This window comes from Macrotis lagotis, chromosome 2 (assembly GCF_037893015.1).
Source record: "Macrotis lagotis isolate mMagLag1 chromosome 2, bilby.v1.9.chrom.fasta, whole genome shotgun sequence".
NCBI classification, from domain to species: domain Eukaryota; kingdom Metazoa; phylum Chordata; class Mammalia; order Peramelemorphia; family Peramelidae; genus Macrotis; species Macrotis lagotis.
In genome coordinates this window covers 77,546,566-77,567,731 of record NC_133659.1, presented here as the reverse complement: position 1 = coordinate 77,567,731, position 21,166 = coordinate 77,546,566, and the positions used below count along the sequence as shown (strand labels likewise).

The 21,166-nt window shown below is 39.6% G+C and overlaps 1 protein-coding gene across 1 annotated transcript in view; it reads left to right on the top strand.

Annotated features, from left to right (window-relative positions):
* The first annotated feature begins 1,849 nt into the window (after positions 1-1,849).
* The window catches only part of RGS8 (regulator of G protein signaling 8), a 66,474-nt gene continuing 47,157 nt past the window's right edge, over positions 1,850-21,166 (top strand). Inside the window, exon 1 of the mRNA XM_074220384.1 lies at positions 1,850-1,960. Coding sequence (XP_074076485.1) covers positions 1,850-1,960 — 111 coding nt within the window. The remainder of the gene's footprint in view (positions 1,961-21,166) is intronic.

Genomic DNA, 21,166 nt, shown 5'->3' with positions numbered 1-21,166 from the left:
TTAATAAATGTCCCTTTCAAAAATTTAATTGATTGCAACTGATTAATATGGGGGTGGGGAGAGAGAACACAGCAGGAGGAGCTTTTGAGCAAAAGTATTAGAAATGAATCCTGAGGAAGGTTTCATTTAGGAAGGGACTTATTGTCTGGTATGAGTGTGAACTAGGGGAGCATCCCAACGTTCCCCAATACACCTTCCCACTTCTCCCAAAGTGTTCAGAACCCCATCAGCTAGCATGTTGGCTGGCATGAGAGGAAGATGAGATTCGGAGTTAGAAGGCCTATCATCTCTGCTATTTACTCTGTCTGTGACCTTGGACAAATCTGTTTTCTTCTTTAGGCCTTAGTTTCTCCATCTGTAAAATGAAGGAATTGGGCTGGATAATCTCTGAGGTCACAGCCCAGCTCAGGACCATCATTACGCTCTATTTGGCTGAGAGGGTTTTCATTTGCTGTGTGCCAATCCTGGAGGGGAAGGGGTGGGTCAAGGAGGAGGAGGATGTTCTCCAACTACTTTTCTAGGTGAAATCAGACATGTAGGTAGATAACTGCCATTGCAGAAAATTGCAAATTGGTTCTCCATTTGTGTCACTAGCAAGGCGTGTCACTGCTCACGATCTGGATTGGGCATTGATCCAAGCCATACACCAGGTTTTGCTCCTGACCATCCAAATGGAACATTATAGAAAGCAGGGTCACATGGCTGCATTCTTTCCCTCCTCTCCCCTCCCTTCTTTCTCCCATCCTTGCCACTGAACACAGATGGGGCAGATGGTAGGGGGGAGGGGGTCTGGGGGCCTGCTTGGAGCAGAGAGAGTATGAAATAACACTGAACAATTTATGCATTGCACAATTCCCTTTCTTGTTTTTCCTCCCCTCCTGAGAAAGTTCTAATCTACACTTTTCTTTAAGCTGAAAAAATACTCATGTCTAGACCAACATGGCCCTGCTCATTCCATTAATATTTCTTAAATATCTACTACCAGGAAGGCATCTTACTAAATAAGAATGCCATTTCTGTAGCACTTTACATGTTTTATCTCACCACTCTGTGAGGTGGCTGCTACGATTATTTCCACTTTACAGATGATGAAACAATCTCAGAAAGGTTGTTACTTTCCCATAGTCCCAAAGCTAGTGGGGAGAAGAGATGGAATTTGAACCCAATTCTTCCCAACTCCAGGTCTGAGACTGTGCACTACAACTTTTTTTGTTGTTGTTGATTTTTTTTTTGTAGTGGTTGTGGGAGAATGGGAAAGATAGCTGTAGAAAAACCTGGGAGTAAAGTCAGTAAGGAGATTTTTGCCCTTTCCCCTTCCTCTCTCACAAAGCCTGTTTCCACTCCCCTGGCTTGTTTATTTGTGTGTGGATATTTCTGTGTCTGGGTGTCTGTATGCCTATATATATGTGTGTGCGTGTGTTTGTGAGCATGCTTTTCTGTGTGTGTGTGTGTGTGTGTGTGTGTTGACAGCAGGCCTCCTTCCTCTTCCCCTCTTTTCCTCTTTTGGCTTCCTCTCCTCTGGATGGCTTCCCTCATTCCTCCACCTCCACCTTTGTCTCTCCAGAAACCTGTGAATTCCACAGAAGCTCCAGCCCCAGGCAGCTGCCGGGAGCCAGAGCAGCAGACAGAGGCTGTGCCATCCTGCAGAAGTCTGTGGGTGCCTCCCCCAAGTCTCTGTGCGGATGTGCAGCATCTCCAAGAGCTCCCCTCTCTCCCCCCTCCCCTCCAGCTCCCTTCCCTTTTCTTTCCAGGAGATTCCGAGCTAGGAGAGGAGCAGGAGCAGCATGTCGCTGCGCTTCTTCTAGGCTCCCGGCTCCTGGGGCCAGCCTGGCCGCCCCCCGCCTCTCCCATGTACCAGGAGGCAGCAGACTCTGGCATTCAGGGCCTCGCTGGGCCATGCCCAGGGGGAGCTGGGCCGCCCCACTGGCTTTCTCCTGCCGCGCTCACCGCCACCAAACAGGTAAGGAAGGCAGCCCGGGGAGGCAGGCAGCCCCCTCCGGGGCTCCGGGAGGGGCAGGGCTTCGGGGGGCTCCCCTCCCCCCACCCCAGCCCTCTGCTCCTCAGTCCTGGGGGCGGCCGACCCCCAAGCCTGAGCCTGCCTGGTGAGGAACAGCGGGCCACTTCCAGGGTGGGAAGCCTCTGCTGGAACCCTCATCCCTCTCATTAAGCCGCTTCTGTCAGGAGTCTGGGGGCTGTGCCCACCTTCCTAATGAGCAGGCTCTGAGCTGCACATTGTCTCACCCACCCTCACCTTCTCCCCCAGACCAAGTGAAACTCTGCAGACTCCCAGATGCCCTTTCTGGGCTTAAGTCTCTCTCTCTCTCTCTCTCTCATATTCTTTCTCATTCTCTCATTTTTTCTCTTTCATTCTCATTCTTTCTCATTCTCTCATTTTTTCTCTAATCTTTTTTCCCTCTCATTTTGTCATTTTCTGTCATTCTTTCTCTCTCTTTCTCATTCTCCCTCTTGTTCTGAGCTGCATATTGTCTCATCCTTACCTTCTTCCCTAGATCAAGTGAAACTCTCCAGATTCCCAGATATCGTTTCTGGGCTCAAGTCTCTCTCTCATTCTTTCTCATTCTCTCATTTTTTCACTCTCTAATCTCCTTTTCTCATTCTCTCATTTCTCTCTTTCATTCTCATTCTCTCTCATTTTCTCTCATTCTCTCATTTTTCGCTAACCTTTTTTCTCTCATTCTGTCATTCTCTGTCATTCTCTTTCTTATTCTCCTTTCTCATTTTCTCTCTCATTCTCTCATTCTTTTCTCTCTATTTTTTCTCTCATTCTGTCATTTTCTGTCATTCATTCTCCCTTTTATTCTCATTCTTTCTCATTTTCTCATTTTTCTTTCTCATTCTTTCTCTCATCCTCTCATTTTTTCTCTCTAATCTCTTTTTCTCTCATTCTGTCATTTTCTGTCATTCTCTCTCATTCTCCCTCTTTTTCTCATTCTTTCTCATTCTCTTATTTTCTCTTTCTCATTCTTTCTCATTCTTTTCTCTCTAATCTTTTTCCTCTCATTCTGTCATTTTCTGTTATTCTCATTCTTATACTCCCCTCTTTTTCTCATTCTCTTTTCTCATTCATTCTCTTATTCTCATTCTCTCATTTTTCTCTCTAATCTCTTTTCCTCTCATTCTGTCATTCTCTGTCATTCTCATTCTCTTTTCTCACTCATTCTCTCTCTCTCTCCCCTGAAACCTTCACACTGTTACAATAATTATAATAATTATTTTAGGCTGCGATCCCAAGGTATGACATCTTCACTCTGCTTTTAGTTTTATTCATTCATTCACTCACTCATTTTGTTGTTGTTCTTTTAGCTGGATCGTATGCAAATTGGATCTATTTTGTTTTTCAGTTGGGATGCAGGTCAGGTGATAAAGGCTTCCTTAGGAGGACTCAAATTTCCATTGGGTTTGAGTGAGATAAAAATAGGTTGGCGATGGCAGGTTCGAAACTCTAGGCTTGGCACTGGCTAAATGAGTCCCTCCCAAGGTTTTTCTTCTACAGTTTCCTAATGTGTGACTTTCATCAGAAGGAGTTCACTTTCCTTGCTGTATAATTTGATGTGATTCATTTTTTCAGGCACTCTGTAATAAACCCTTTGTGGTCCTGGCCTCCAGGTGTTTGCAATCAAATGAAACACCAGGGAAAGCCCATGCCATCCTTCTTTCGGGTTATTTTTGGTTAGTGTGTTCTTGGAGCCTTGGGAAACTTCAAGGTTTTCTTGGAGTGTACAGGAAGCTCTGCAAAGTGGAGGAGGAAGAAAGCTGTTATTATGAAATAATAAGTGATTTTTAAAAGATTTTAAAGTAAAACGGTATTATTGCTTTTATTATTGTTGCTATGATTATTTCTGGGGCTATAGCTTCACAATCAATGAAGATGGTATTTAATGAATGCCTGCTGTGTGCTCAGTTGGCTTTCTGGTAGAAGTCTCGGTTGGGGAACAGTGCAGAGATACATAATTTTTGTGTTTGGAGTTTTACAGTGTAACTAGGTTGAAGAAGGCTGGAAGCTGTGCTACTCTGCATGAGATAGGTCCTGGATTAAGAGATTCTCTTGGCATCCCTCTGACTCCACATACCATTCAGGAGACAAATAATACCTAAAAATTCTTCATTGAGTCCAGTTATGCTTGTTTTCTCAGTCCAGCTGAATAAAACATATAATGAATGAGATTTGTTCCCACATGAGCCAGTCAGCTCAGAACAGAGGCAAACTATTCCTGACCCTCCACAAGGAATGGATTGCATCATAACTCTGAGCAGCACCAGTCTCATAAAGGTGACAGAACCCCAACTGGGGCTGGTTGAGGTGAGAGGCTGTGGATGGCTTACCAAGGTCCATTCCTTCTTTCACACTTGAATGGATTCCCTGTTTTGTTGAAGTGTAAGCCACTTTCCCCTAAAACTTTGCAGATTATTCCTTTCCATCCTTTGTCACTTTGACCATTTTCTGTGGTAAAAGGGGATTGACCCAATATATTGGAGACTTTCCTTTAGTTCTTTTGGCATTTTCATGAATATCAATCGAATACATGGGTTTTTCATTTGGTTATCACTTGTTTGTATTATGCAATTAGTCCACTTCTCCCTCCCTGCACCCCATCATATATCTTTCTTATGGTACCCTTTCTGCCACTTTTATTGAGTAATTCTTCTTTGACTGTGCTGTAGGCTGCTCCTGCCTACATTGGGTGAATCTTCAACTTTAATTATTCAGAGATAGTGGTCTTCCATGACTTGCAGACATAAAGAGTATTATTTTTTTTTTAAAGATGGGCCTTTGTTTGAGGGAAAAGATTGAGATCATTAAAAGTACTCTATTATATCTCAAAGTCAATAACCTGCCTTCTCCTACTCATTCAACTTGAACTCAACTCATTGACTATTTGAAGTTCCGCTCTCAGATTTGTATAGGTTGAGCAACATTTCTATGGATTGTCTTTTTAACTATATAGCAAACTCAGGGCAGTAGACATTCTTCATCCACTTAATTTTTTATGTATAGATGGTTAGATCTAACTTTTTTGAGCCCTTCATTATTTCCCGAAACAGTAATAACAACAGCAGCTAGATGGTGCAGTGAATAGAGCACTGATCTTGGAGTCAGGAGGATAGGAGTTCAAATCCAGCCTCAGACACTTGATGCTCACTAGCTGTGTGTGACCTTGGGCAGGTCACTTAACTCTGATTGACTTACATCCAGGGCCATCTCCAGTCATCCCAATTCATATCTGGCCCCTGGACCCAGATGACCCTGGAGGAGAAAGTGAGACTGGTGACTTGGTAGAGCACCCCCTCACTCAAATCCAATTCATGGACTCGTTATGGCATTGCCTCCCTGGTGTCATGATCTTCTTTTAGGATGAAGGACAGGTATCAATAATAACAACCTGGAATTTGTCTTATTGATGATGAATTGAAGTTGTATATAAAAGTCAGCACATTTCAGTTTGTTTAAATTTTGTTATATCTTATTTTCTTTTTGTCTAACCACTTAAAACCTGGTTACTTGCTCTGATGTACCTAATTTAGATGTGTTCCTTGTATTTTTCTGTTCTGGGACTCTTTATTTCTAAGAGGAGTTTCTTGTCATCCTCCTTTGGCATCAGAACTTACGAGATTTCTAAAAAGTGTTTTGAGCCCCTTAGGAAAGGGGGCCAGAATGATCAGCCTATATGAGAAGCTATGGCACTTTTTATAAACAAATTTCAGTGGGAACTTTTAGCCTTACACCTACAGAGGAAAGGAGACAGCAGGCCTGTATTGGCCAGAATTTGCTCCCTTAATGGACTACACCCATACAACCCCTTCTTCAGTCCCCAGTGTAGACATAAGGAAACATTCAACACTCCCAAAGAATATCTCAGCTCACTTCTTGGTTCCAGAAGGGACCTGTGAAAAGAGGAAGCTCTGAGTGGAGGACAGTCTCCACCATCTCATATCCAACTCTGCTCCTGCTGCTATATCTCAAAACCCCTAGGTCTTGCTGCTACAGATTTTGCTTTTTGCATAATTCAAGAAGGCTGGTTGGAGTAGGGCAGAGTGGAAATGAAGGAGATTGAGGAGGGAGGGAAGCATGCAAGCTTCCTGTTGGCAGTCATTTATAAAAAAAAGGATTAGAATGAGCTCAACTCACAGGTGGGGGACTGATAGGGGTGGGAATAGGGTGGAGTGACTGGGAATTATGCTAGGTCTGCTAACTGCAGGCAGCTGTAGACTTCATCAGTCAATGGCAAAGAATTTTTACTGGTTAAGGAAGAGAAGATATTCAAAACTGGTGCTCTGACTTTGAACAGTGGGAGCAGAAAGTACCTCACTTTTACATCTTTGCCCTAGGCATTTACCACTGGATCCTGTGGCCTAAGTTTTTGACAATTTTCCACTCCCACACATTCCCACAGACTCAGGGCTTTCTGTCACTTTTTTCCTCTATCTCCTTGGCAATATTGCCCCTCTACCTTCCCATCTACCTCAACTTTCTTTTGCTCTCTAGGGAATTAGGGATGACATAGTCACCATATTTATTTAGCCTTTAGATGCTTATGCCCCTTTCCTCTTGTTCAGCAAGGGCTCACCTGGACACTGGGGAGGTATTTTTTTTAAAAAAAATAGAAATTAATGCTTAAAGTGGGACTCACATTGAGGACTAGATAGATTCTGATTAGGCATAGTTTAGTAGGACTCAGGTGATTGTCAATGAACCTTCATTAACTGCCTACTGTGCCTAGCCAAGTGCTAGGAATATAAACAACTGAAGTAACAACCCTCAAGAAGCTCAACTTGGGGGCTGCTAGGTGGTGTGGTGGAAAGAGCACCTGCCCTGGAGTCAGGAGTACCTGGGTTCAAATCCGGTCTCAGACACTTAATGATTACCTAGCTGTGTGGCCTTTGCCAAGCCACTTAACCCCATTGCCGTGCAAAAACCAAAAAAAAAAAAATTTAAAAAAAAGCTCAAATTGGAGTGAGAGAGGCAATAGATGCACACATCCAAAAGAAATACCAGGTATTTTTTGGAAGGAGGGTTTGGGAGAGGCCCTAGTAGCTACAGGAGAAGAATTTTTAGAAAGCATCATGTAGGAAGTCACAAATGAGCTGATCTTTGAAAGGTGCTGGGGTGTGTGTTGGGGGGGTCTGGTTGGTGGATGTGAGAAATAATATTGACAATGAATGCTGTATGAAGGGGACTAATATGCTATAACCCTGGCAAGGGAGATCAGAGCCAGGATTTAAATAACATTAAAAGTTTTTATTCAGTCCTAAAGTCAATAAAAGGTCAAATGAAGCTCCTTGAGTAAAGGAGGAGTGGGGAGTAACATGATCAGAATCAGACTTTAGGAAAATTGGCAACCGGTGAAGAATAGCTTGGATAAAGGAGAGACTTGAACTAAGGAAACCAAAAGGATGTTTTGTCAGTAATACAGATGAGGGGACACCTCATTGATCTTGGAGTCAGTAGGACTTGAGTTCCAATTCAATTTCAGCTACTTGTTTGGCTATGTGACCCTGGGCAGGGCACTTAATTTTGTTTTCCTCAATTTCCTCATCTTTAAAATGAGCTGGAGAAGGAAATGGCAAATCACCCAAGTATCTTTGCCAAGAAAATCCCAAATAGGGCTACCAAGAATCAGACATGATCATTATATTTGTGTACATGTTTCCCCCATCCTAATATAAGCTACTTGGGAATGTGAAATGAATGGAGAAAAGGGAATGGAAGTGAATGATATTGTAGAGATGTGCCAACTGATTGGATAAAAAAGGGTGGGAGAAAGTGAGGAGTTGAGTGTGACTTGTAGGTTGAGGATCTGATGCCTGGAAAGATGAAACAGGAAATAGGAATAGGTGTGGGTTTTGGTTTTAGTTTTGCTTGCCCAAGGGATGGTTCCCTATGGCATATGTAGTCTTCTTAAATTGTCTCCCAATGGGTAAACACAGAACTCAAATAGCATCTTATTTTTAATGTTTTATTTGAAAGTATATGATAATTGTCATATTTCATAATAGAGTGTATTTAGTTCTATGTTAGTGTCATGTCTTTGATGGCAGAATCTTTTGATCTAAACTTTGGATGCGGGAGGGAACTTTCTGATAACAGATAACAAATTAAATTCAATAAACATTTATTTTGGGCTAAGGCATAGGGTTTAGGCCTATGGTGCTTAAGGAGAGAAGTGCTGGCTGAATTCAAATCCCCAGATACTTAACAGCTGAGTGACCTCGGGCAAGTCACTTAAACCTGATTGTTAAAAAAAAACCAGATATCCTAGCCTCAAAGAGCTTATAGTCTATTGTTGGTGATAGGGTTAGATACCCCATGAATTTTTACAGATGTGGAAATGGATATCTAGAGAAATGACTTGCTCAAGATGGTAGAATTTCAGAGCATTAGAAATGGAATTTGACTCCAGAATTGCGTCTCTTTTTATTTTACTATATCATCATCCAGCAGAAGTAACTTAGTATACCATAAGACACTAACTCAGAAAGCAAAATATATACAATTGTGATTATTGCACAGTCATATTTGGGGAGTTAAATTTTATCATAGTAATACTTTATTGAACATCTATTGTATGCAATTCTGTACTGGATGACATATTAGGATAAATATTGGCCTGCCCTTTTAGAGTCTAAACTTATGTTTCTCTGAAAATAGATTTATTTACTATAGGAAAGAGAAAGTCCAAGAAATCAAATAGGATTAGAGAGGTCAGGTAGACCTATAATGAGAGCGGAACTCAAATACCAAGAGTCAATTATTGTTTATTTTCCAGAAACCACATTTTTTTTGGCCTTTTTGTAATCTTGGAGAGATTCTTTCTTGGTACTCTATAGCTCCTGAACATATGATAGGGGGATAAAATTTACTTTCCAAATACCTTTCGCAATACCTCAATTCAATTGGGGATTTTTATCTTTCTCAGGCATTTTAATTAGTCATTTTTGGCCAATTTGCTTTGTGGGCATCTTCCCAAGGATGTTCTTGTAGCTATTACAAAAAGCATAATGAATTCTGTCAGCCCTAGGTCCCAGCATTAAAGTCTTTGGCAATTTTGGGGTCAAGGATATTAGAGAGTAATCACAGTAAGGATATGAAAATTCAGGGCTCCAAGTTTTAGGCTTAATTTTGGTCCTGGAAGGGGGACTGGAATACATCTTGTTCTTTATTGCCACTTCCAAATTCTTCCTTTTTGCTACCATAGCTCAACAAACTATTCTACTTACAAATTCACTCTATTAAAATTGTTTGATCCATATAGTTTAGTACCTGACTAGGTGTCTTTCTCTTCTCATCTCCTACCTTTATAGTAGATAGATGTTTGTTTGTTGTTTGTCTCTCAAACACCTTAATCTCCTACCCTTATTCTCCTTTAAAACCCTTGACCTGATCTTCTACTTACCTTTACCTTATCTTCATTCCATTTCTTTGATTAAAACTGATAATTTCCCTTATTATTCTCTCTCCCTCTATGCTTCACTCATCCTCAACCTATCCTTTGCCATCATTGGACTTTCAATCAGTCCTCTATCCCTCAATACTTTTTCAGGCCATTATCCCTATTCTCAATTTCTCTTCTTTTAAAAAAATTTTTCAATAAAAATGTATTAAGCTTTTACTGTATTTTGGGCATTTTGCTAGGTGCTGTGGATACATATATATGTAAAAAGGAAGATAGCCCCTGTTTTCAAGAAGCTTAACTGTCTAATAGGGGAAGATAAAAGGAAACTGAAAATAGGGTTGAGTTATGAGGGTTCCAGCCACAGGGGCATGATGGAGAAGTCAGAAAATCAAATTGTATTTATTTTTATTTATTTTGTTAAGCATTTTCCAATTACATTTTTAATCTCATGTATGAATGTTTCAGGTAGAGTTTTTTGGGTGGCAGGGAATTTGACAACTCTGACCTACACTATTAGAATGGCTTCTATTTTTTTGTTTGTTTTTTTGCAAGACAATGCAATTAAGTAACTTGCCCGAGGTCACACAGCTAGATAATTGTTAAGTGTCTGAGGGCGGATTTGAACTCAGGTCCTCCTGATTCCAGGGCCAGTGCTTTACCTACTGTGCTACCTAACTGCCCTCATTCTGTTGTTATTAAATCATTTGAGTCATGTCTGATTCTTTGTGATATCATTTGGGATTTTCTTGGCAAATTCATTGGAATGGTTTGCTATTTCCTTTTCCAACTCATTTTATATATCAGGAAACTGAGGCAAACAGGGTTAAATGACTTGACTAGGGTCACAAAGCTCATGTCTGAAGGAAAATTTGAACTCAGGAAAACTCCAGACCTGACTGTCTATCCACTGCTCCACCTAAAATGCTCTCTCACCTATCTGAGTAATTGATTGAATTTAACTCTCATTTTCTGGATGTCCCCGAATCCCTTGAGGTCTATTCCTTTTTTTCTTTAATTTTTTTTTCAGCATTAAATCGAATAAAGCTGTTTTTAAGGGAATTAACCCATGTTCAGAGACACAAGATTTGATCTGAAGAAGGAAGGGGCTATAATTATCGTAATATGGAGACTGGTATAGCATCATGAATAATATTTGTAAATCCCCCTTAAGGCACATTGCCAAGCCTGAGAAGTCCTTCAAAAGCTGGGGGAAACAAGGTATTGTTTATTATGAAATAGAGATTTCTCCTGTAGGGCAAAATCCAAAAGGTATCCTGAGTCATTTCTTCCCACTTAGTATGCAATCTTAGGAAGTGTCTGGTATTTTGGGTATGCTTCAGAAAGAGAACCACTGCAAATCAACTGTTTCAGCTCTGTCAAAATTGAAAACACTTGTATGGAAGAAACATTTAGTTTCTTGACAGTTTGTGGTTCTCCCATACTGGGTGATAAAGGATTATGGGACTTTAGGTTGCAGCTATGTTCCCAAGTTACTGATGAATTAATTGTCTGAGCTCTCCTAGTAGCCAGGTTTGTGGTTTCAAACTTTGATTCTGAGGGAAGAGGATAACCATGTCACTAATAATTATATTTTAATAATATTTTATAGTTTTCAAGCATATTGATTTAGGGTTTTTTTAGGTTTTTACAAGGCAAATGGAATTAAGTGGCTTGCCCAGGGCCACTCAGCTAGGTAATTATTAAGTGTCTGAGACTGGATTTGAACCCAGGTACTCCTGACTCTGGGGCCGGTGCTTTATCCACTATGCCACCTAGCCGCTCGTTTAATAATATCTTTTTTTAAGGTTTTTTTTTTTTGCAAGGCAAATGGGGTTAAATGGCTTGCCCAAGGCCACACAGCTAGGTAATTATTAAGTGTCTGAAACTGGATTTGAACCCAGGTACTCCTGACTCTGGGGCCCGTGCTTTATCCATTGTGCCACCTAGCCGCCCCCAAGCATATTGATTTAGAAAACTACAAATTAACATTACTAATGTTGTATTATGTTTTTATTTTGTTAAGCATTTCAGAATTACATTTTAATCTGGTGAATCAATAATTTTGTGATATAGAAGATAGTTTAAATATTATACTTCAATGAAATACATCATTTCATTGCTTCAGATTCTTCTTACAGCTAATATAATTGTCAGCCTCTACATGTCTTGATGATTTTCATGAGCTTCTTGGGTCCTAAATTTTTCAGCATCCAGTGAAAAATCCTCATTAATTGGTGATGATCTTCTCTGAACTTAATTAGATTGGTTGGGCATCATGTTGGGAGGCAGAACCTATTGTGGAAAAAGTGCTAGCTTTCGACTTCAAGTACTACTTATTTTCACGATCTTGGGCAATTTATTTAACCTCTATGGGACTCACTTCTGAAATGAAGGGGTTGGACAATGAATAAATGAACAAAAAGTTAAGTACTTACCATCTTCTCAACCTATGCTATGTGTGGGGTATGCAAGTACAAAAGCAAAGATAACCCCTGCCTTCACAGAGTATATATTCTAAAGCATATACAGGAATGATGTAGCCAGGAAGGGAAATTCTGATCCAAAATTTGGTCCTATACTCACTGTATAGGGACAGTGAGTGAGAGTCCTTGGGAGGAATAAATTCATACACTCCATCCAAGAAAAAGGTCAGAGTTGATTTGATCATGTTTCATAGTTCCTAAACTGGAGTGGGTGGAAGGAGGCAGAAAAAGGCAATGAGTCAATTGATGAAGAGGCAGTGGAGGATTTGATAGAGAGGAGGGAATGAAGTGAACCTGGATGCAGCTAATCAAGAGATCAGAGTTTCTGTGTGGAAATACTCTCAAGTCATGATCTCTGGTGAGATGTCTAGGCAAAAAGAAGTGGAAGAGGTTATAGAGAAGATGATGATCAGAGAGAGGGAATGAAATACAGCATGGCTATGGGTTTCTTGAAATGGTCTGAGAGAGATCATCTAAACAGGAGAGTAGGACCCCATGGAGGAAGTTCTTTCAGGGATGTTTTGATTTCTCCTCAGGAAGGTGTTTGGAAGAGGTGACTGGAGGTGGGGGGGGGATGAGACCTTTTAACTTTAAATCTGTACTCTTATACTCAAAAGAATTTCTAGCTTGTTGAGATCAGCCAGAATCTGCTGTCTACTCAAATAAGTTTCAAGAACTAAGGGGATTTCCATGCTTTGATGACTTATTTGAATAGTAGTAGAGTAAATGCTATTGCAAATATATAAGAATTTTTATTAAAAAATAAATATTATTTAAATTTAAAAATTCAAATTGTTAAAAATGTATTTAAAAACTAAATATTAAAATTATATTAAAAACCAAAGTTCAGGAAACTGAGCCACAAGACAATACAATAGTCCAAGGATGCACAGTTAGGAACCTGTGGAGCTGTGGCATAAACTTACATTATCTGACTCCAATTTTCATATTCTTTTTATGAGAGGGCTCCATGTCTCCCACAACTCTGCTGAGTGTGATCTGAACAGGATGAAAATTTAATTGAGAAATATTTAACAAAATAAATAAAAACACAACAAAATAGAAATTTTAATATATAGTTCTCTTGAGGGACAGGAAGACAAAACAATAACAAACCCCAAATACCAAAAACAAACAAACTGGAACATGGCCCCCTCTCCAAAACTTGGAAATTGGTTTATGATTGCCTGTCTGTACTAAATTTTCTTGAATCATTTCCTTGATATCAATTCATAAAGTACTGCCTAAGGACCTCTTAGTGCTTTCTGATTGAACCCATAAGCCAATCAGCCATTAAATAACTGTTGAGTGTCTTCTTCAAACTAAACACTCAACTGAAGGCAGGAAGGATGTGGGGATGATTAGGAATCTCAGGTTTGGAAAAAACTCAGCCCATTCAGCCCAACCTATAACTGATTAAGAATCCTTTTTACAATAATAGCAACATAATGATGGCTGGAACTTTTCTAGCACTTAAGAGTTTGCAAAACATTTTACTAAATGTTATCTTATTTGATAAACTTCTATGACTTTACTCAAAATCTTCCAGGGAAAAATATTTTATTGGCCAATCTGTCAGTCAATAGTTGTGTATTGTCCCAGGAATTGTGCTAAGCATTGGGGGGGGGGGGGTGGTACAAAGAAAGGCAAAAATACCATTTCTGTCATCAAGAAATTCACATTTTAATGGGGAGACAAAAAAGCAAATAACTATGTACATTTAAGAAATGGGATGTAATCTCAGCGGAGAAAGGAGTAGGAATGGAAAGATTTTCAGAGGATGGAATCTGACCAGAGTCTTGAAGGAAGCCAGGGAAGCTAGGAGGTGAAGAGAGGAGAAGGGAGAAGATTCTGGTAATGGAGTTCCTCCCAGGGCCAGTGCATGGAATCATGAGATGGAGAATCTTTAGTCAGTCAGTCAGTCAGTAAGCTTTGATTAATCATCTACATCTGTTAGGAACTGTTCTAAGTTCTGAGAATAAAAAGAAAACAAAAGACAGTCTTTGTTCTCAAGGAGCTCACAGTCTGATGGGGCGGACAGCATGGACACAGCTATGTATAAATAAAACATATACAGGAAATATTGGGATTAATCAACAGAGGGAAGAGATTAGCATAAGAGAATTAGGAAAGTCTTCTTGTAGAAAGTGAGATTTTAACTGGAATCTGAAGGAAACTGGGAAAGACAGGAGACAGAAGTGAGGAGGAAGAATATTACAGGCATAGTCAATGAAAAACGCCTGGAATCTGGAAATGGGGTGCCTTTAAGAAATGAACCAATATCACTGGTTGATTGGAAAAAGTGAGTTTGTGTGTGTGTGTGTGTGTGTGTGTGTGTGTGTATGTATGTAATAATGTGTAACAAAACTAAAAAAGGTAGGAGGGGGCCAGGTTATGAAGAGTCTTGAACATCAGATAGAGGATTATATATTTGATTTTGGAAGTGATAGAGATCCACTAGAGTTTATTGAATGGGGGTAGTGGTGGGAGATGACATGATTAGATCTGTGCTTTAGGAAGATTAATTTGACAACCAAGTAGAGGAAGAAATAAAACAGGAGGAGACTTGAAGAAGGGAGACCAATTGGAAGGCTAGTGCAATAGTCCAGGTGTGAGGTGATGAGGACCTGCATCAGGGCAGTGTCAGAAGATAGAATGGAGTATGTTAGAATAAGACTGTTATGCAGGTAAAACTAACAGGACTTAGTAACAGATTTGATGTTGTAGGGGAGGGGGCTTAAAGAAAGTGAGGAGTTGAGGTTGACACCTAGATTGTGAGCCTGGTGACTGCGAACATGGTTGGCATCCATGACAGTAACAGGAAGTTTGAACATAGTGGCTTTGGGGAAAAGTTAGAGTTCAGTTCTGAATACTTTAAATTTAATATATCTATGAGACATTCAGTTAGATATCTATATGCAGTTGAAGATGCAAGACTTGGAGGTCAGGAGAAAGGTTAGGAATGGCTAAAGTTCATTTGAGAATAACCTCTAGAGACATGATAATTGAAACCATGGAAGCTGATGAGATCATCAAGTGAAATATTATAATGGGAGAAGAGAAGAGGGTTTAAGACTCATCTACCTTTTTTGAGTCCTTTGCAAAAAGCAGCATATTTGGATCTTAGAGTTCATGGAAGGGAGTCAAGGCTAAAAAAGACTGGAAATATAAGGAAAGGCTAGGTTGTGAAGGGCTTTAAAGGATCCTATAGAGAGTAGAGGAAGCAGTGAAGTTTCTTGACTACGGGAATGCCAACTTGACTGGTTCCACTTTTGGATGGCACTGGTGACCCTGGTCTCTCTTCCTACCTAATATGGACTGCTCCTTCTCAGTCTCCTTTGCTGATCTTCCTTCTGGTTACCATGCCTAACACTGAGTGATTGAACATTCCCCTTCTCAAGGCTCTGTCTTGGGGCACTCTTTTCTTCCACTGTTTTAGTTCAATTGGTGATCATCCTCTCTCATAGATTCAATTATCTCTTTTCAGATAGTTGTCAGATCTCTTTATCCAACCCTTCTCTTTTCTGATTTCCATTTTTCTGATCTTTAGAGACAGAGATAGATAGAGATTGATCTCAGACATGGGAGGTAGATGTTAAAATTATTCTCATTTTATATTTGAGGAAACTAAGACAGAAGTTAAATGACTCGTTCAGGATTATACGGCTTTAAATATCCTAGTTCAAATGTGAACTCTGGTCTTCTGACTCCAGATCTAGTCAATTTATCCACAGTTCCACCTCTGCCCCTCAAAGGCAAAACAAATTCCTCAAGGAGCTCAACTCATAATGGAGCAGGGTATGGTGGAGCCTCTTGGTAGTACAGTCAAAATTCAGACCCATATCCTCTTACTTCAGATGCATCATTACCAATTTCCCCATTGTCTATATGCTTATTACAGGGGGGTGCTAGAACTAACGTTAATGCTCTGGAGTTCCCACTGTTAAATTTTCAGCATGAATATTTACACCTTGAAAATAAGCGAATGCTAAAATCAGAACTTGATGTATCACGTTGAATGTCTAAACTGAAGAAAGTCATGGTGATAACACAGAATACATTTAAAGTACATCTCCATATACTTTTATTTTCCCCCAGGAAGAATCAGTTGTTAAACACTTTCCAGCACACCTCTGTAATGTGAGAAAACATATAAATATAAAATATATAAAGACTGGGTGCAAATAAGTTAGAGTATATGAGTAATTGAGTAAATGAGCTCAGCATAGTTCTTGGGGCATAGTGAATATACATGTTATTGTTTTATGATAATGATAATAATTATTAGTAGTATTTTCAAAGAGTAGGGAATTAGTGTTTGGTGGAAAGTGAACAGGAAAAGCAGGAGTGGAGGTTTGGATTAAGTCTAGAATGAAGCCAGGGAAACTGAAGAGGAGGAGAGGAAGCATTCGTTTGTGAAGAGACTTGAAATTGGAAAGTAGAATCTCTTCTTTGAAACATGGCAAATAGGCAAATCTGGATGGTTTGTAGGTTGTATGGAAAGGAGTTTGATATAAGACTGGAAGGGTGGGAAGGAGACAGGCTGTAAAGGGTTCTAAATATCAAACGTAGAACTTTATCTTTGATCCTGAAAGTAATAAGAAGACATTGGAATTTACTGAATAAATGAGTGACATGGTCATAGGAGCATCATTTTGGCAATTGAAAAGAAAATGGGAAATAGTTCCCCTGCCAGGTGCATTGCTCATTTTTCTTTGGTATTGATTTAGAAAACCACGAAAATTAACACTATCTATGTTGTATTGTTGGGTTTGTCTGACTTTTTAGTCATATCTGACTCTTTATTAACCTATTTGGGGTATACTTGGTAAAGATACTGGAGTGGTTTAACCATTTCCTTTCTAACTTTCTTTTTTTTGGGGGGGGTGGAGTCAATCAAGATAAAGTGAATTGCTCAGGGTTACAGCTCTAATAAGAGTCTGAGACCAGATTTGATCGCATGTCTTCCTAACTCCATGGCCAATGTTCTCTCCATTGCCACCTAGCTGCCTCTCCAGGTAATTTAACAGTTAAAGAAACTGAGGCAAACAGGATTAAGTGACTGGCCCAAGATCACAAACTTCCCATGACAGTTTAGAATTCAGAAAGATAAGTCTTCTTGACTCCAGGCCCAATGTTCTATCCACTGTGCTACCTAGCTGCCTGTGTTGTACTGTATTTTATCTATTTTGTTAAACATTTCCCAATAACATTTTATTATGGTTTGGTGCATTCAGGAGTTTTTTTTTTTTTTTTTAGGTTTTTGCAAGGCAAACAGGGTTAAGTGGCTTGCCCAAGGCCACACAGCTAGGTAATTATTAAGTGTCTGAGACTGGATTTGAACCCAGGTACTCCTGACTCCAGGGCTGGTGCTTTATCCACTGGGCCACCTAGCCGCTCCTCAGGTGTTTTATTCCAATTAAAATTCTACTTCTGCAGTGAACCTTTCCCTATCCCTCTTAATTCTAGTGCTTTTGCTATCAATTAATTACTATTTATCCTGTATATAGCTTGTTGATGCATATTTGTTTGTTTGCTTGTTGTCTCTCCCATTAGGTTGTGAGTTCCTTGAGGGTAGACTTGCTGTTTAACTTTTTGTATTACTAATGATTAGGACTAGGCTTAATATATATATATATAGCAGGCACTTATTGATTGATACATATTTCAGAATTTTCCTAGGAATCAAAGTTAAGCTCACTGACCTATAGTGTGAAGGCTTTAGTCTTTTTCCTGTTTCAGAAATGGGGACAACGTTAACTCTTCTTCAGTCCTAAGGTACCACTTCTATTCTCCATTATCCTTCAAAAATTTCTCCTTTGGCTCATCAATCACATCTGTTCCCCCTTTTTCCAGTGCTTAAGAACTGGGGACAGGGGATGGGCAAGGGCAACAAACTATTGCCTGAAAGCCAAATTCAGCCCACAGACTGTTTTGATATAGATCTGGAACTATAAGAAATGCATAATTGTTTTTGCATTTTAATATCCAATAAAGCTTCATCTAAAAATATTGAAAATATACAGACAGTGCACCAGATCTGGCCCTCAGCCCTAGTTTGTTGACAGCTGGCCTAGAATAGGGTTTGTCTTGACTAAGTGACTTGACTCATTAAGGGCAACTTAGGACTTGCTCCTAATATCTCCACTTGGCCTTGAGTTTCAAATTCCCATGAGCCATTTTTATTCTGTCCTTTCCAGACCAAAAGTTGCCATCTTTGGTGGGGGAAACAGAAATAAAAAGAAAAGTAATCAGTAAGTCTTCAGTTATCATTGTCCTGACCAATCTGAGCAATATATGGATTCCTTCCTGCAATAACTACCAAACAAGTAATCCACTTGAGGATGAGATCGTCTCTACCCTCAAGGGATTTACATCTTTTGGGAGAGAGACAAATCAATGCCCATGTGAGAGAGCAGCCAATATTAGGTGGCAGCAGCATGGCAGATACTCTGTGGGTCCTGTGGTTCTAGATGAAACATGCTTCCAACCTCAGATTACCAGCCAAACCTGGGTTTTTTTGTCAATGGCTAAAAATCCACAAAAATCCTACAAAGGAGAGCATAAATCTTCTGTGGTCAGAAAAAATATATCCTTCAAAATGCATTTTATTTTTGGATCTTAATCTATGATTCTTTGGGCAGGGAATCCTTTCTAACACAGGTCAGCATCTGCTCTGCAACTTTGAGAGTTGCCTGAGGTCAAGGAGAAGTTAAATGGCCTGCCTAGGACCACATAGCTCTTACATGTTATTGGTAAGATTTGAATCCAGATCTTCCAGACTCCAAAACACCTCTCCATCTGTAAATCCAGGATTGCCTGTAATCACTGTAATTTATTACAGTTTTAAAATACCTACATTGAGATGAATAGCAAATACATTTGAAAGCATTCCTGAATTCATAGTTTTAGTTATGATGCATTCTCTGAGGTAGGTAGTGGCAAGGTGGATGGAATTCTGTGTTTGGCATCAAAAAAAGACCTGAGTTCCAATGTAGCCTCTGGTATTAGCTGTGTGATCTTGGGCAAGTCACTTAACCACTGTCTCCTTCAGTTTCCTCAACTATAAAATGGAAATCAAAGTAACACCTTACAAAGTTTGTTGGGAAATCAAATGAGAGAATATCTATAAAACGCTTAACCACAGGTGGCTCAGTGGATAGAACAGTGGCTGAGTTCAAACGCTGCCTCAGACACTTGATATTTATTAACTGGGTGACCTTGGGCAAGTCACTTAACCCGATTGTCTGCACAACCCCCCCCAATCCCCCCAACAAGCAAACAAATGCAAATAAATACTTGTTCCATTTCCATCTCCAATAATATTAGTCCAACTTCTGTCACATGGGGATGAATGAAATATATTTGATATTAATAAAGATTACTCATACTTATAAAGGATGGGCACCCCTGCCCCAAACTGCACACTATAGTCTTCCCAGTTTAAATTTTAATAGTTCTCACAAGTCATGTCCATCTTAAGGAGTCATATTTTATTACTGATCCTGGTAGATTAGGGGACAACTTGTAACCCTGTGGTACTCCCAAATGCAATCACAAAGAGTTACACATGACTGAAACAACTGAGCAATAACTCTTTTTGAGGAGACAGTGTAGATGTCTTGTTTTTTATTTACCCAACCTCTTGTAACAGCTTGCTTTTTTATGGCTGCAAGTAATTGTTAGAAAGTTAGATACTGACGCTTCCATCATTCAGCATTCATTAGGATCGCTTCTCAGATTTCTCCAAAGAGGTTTTGCATAGTATCATAGATTTAGAGGTGAACAGAAGTTGGAGGCCACTGAGGCTAACCTCATTTTGCAGATGAAGAAAGTGAGAGGCTGGAGAAGTAAAACTATTTATCCTATGGTTCCTCAGCTGGGAGCTGTCTGATTCTGTGTTTGATCTTAGGCATCTCTGGCTCTAAATTCAAGGCCCTCCCTACCACACCATGCCGTCCCACTTAAAAAGAAGAGTCTAAGAGAAGAGAAGAACAAGAGGGAAGGAGAAAAAGGAATTTAAAAAGAAAATAACCAGTATGGGGAACCTGAAAGGGGTCAGAAGACAGCAGAGAAGGGAGGGAATTGAAGGCCAAGGGGAATGAAAAGGAAAAAAGAGAGCTTATATAACCTATTGTCCAAGTAGCTCCAAGGGCGGGACAAATGTGTTAACTTATAAATCTCTGCAACACCTCTGGTAGGCAGGTAGGTGGTAAAAATGAATCCTGAAATAATAAGGTTCTATTTATATAGAACCTTTCTCCAAGGAGCTCAAATAGCTACACAGACATTATCCAATTAATCCTCACAACCTCCTTCTTAAGTAGGGAAGTAGCAGTAGATGATTCCCATTTTACAGATAGAGCACTGGAGAACGAAAAAGGATTTTAGCTGGGGCCAAAACCAGCTGTCTTCTCTTGTAACCCAGTGCTGTACTCAGCCAGGAAGTTTTTCATTCTCTTCGGAGCCTCAGGACTCTGTGACCCATGTTGTGCCCATTGGCTTCACTTGTGAACACAATGTTGGGGTTGGAAGTGGAGTCAAATGTGCTGAAAGCACAGATCTGAAGGTGTCTCTGTTAAGAAACTTTAGTGACTCCTTATATCTTTTAAAATAAAATATAACTCTTCAGTTTTGCCTCTCATATGGATATCTCAAACCTCAAAATATTCTTTACAAAAATATATTTGAGACATCTTAAACTCAACATATCCAAAATTGAACTCATTATTTTTCCCTTTACATTTTTTCTTTTTCTTTACTTTTTTTTTCTTTTTCTCTCTCACTTTATTTTCATGAGGTTTCTCTATCTTTGTGTGTGGGGGATTATGTTTATTTTTTCAACAAGATTATTGTAGTAATGAGTGTGTAAATAAATAAATTTAAATCTTCCCTTCTTACCAAATTTCTTTTTTACAGTTTAGGACACTACCATGTTTCTTGATCACTCAGGCTTGCAGCCTAGATGTCATCATTGACTACTTGGTTTCTCACAAGCCTCCATCCAATTTGTTGTCATCTATCAATTTTACCTTTGCAATACTTGTCAATACACAACCACCACTTTAAGCCCACATTATACACATTACACACACCTAGACTATTGCAAAAACCTTCTCTTTGGTTTCCTTACTTCAGATCTCTTCCTAGTTGAGTCCATTCTTCGCTCAGCCATCAATCCCTCTAAAGCTAATGTCTGACCATGTCATTTCCTATTCACTAAATTTCTTTTTTTTCCCTATTCACTAAATTTCAATGGATTCCTATTAC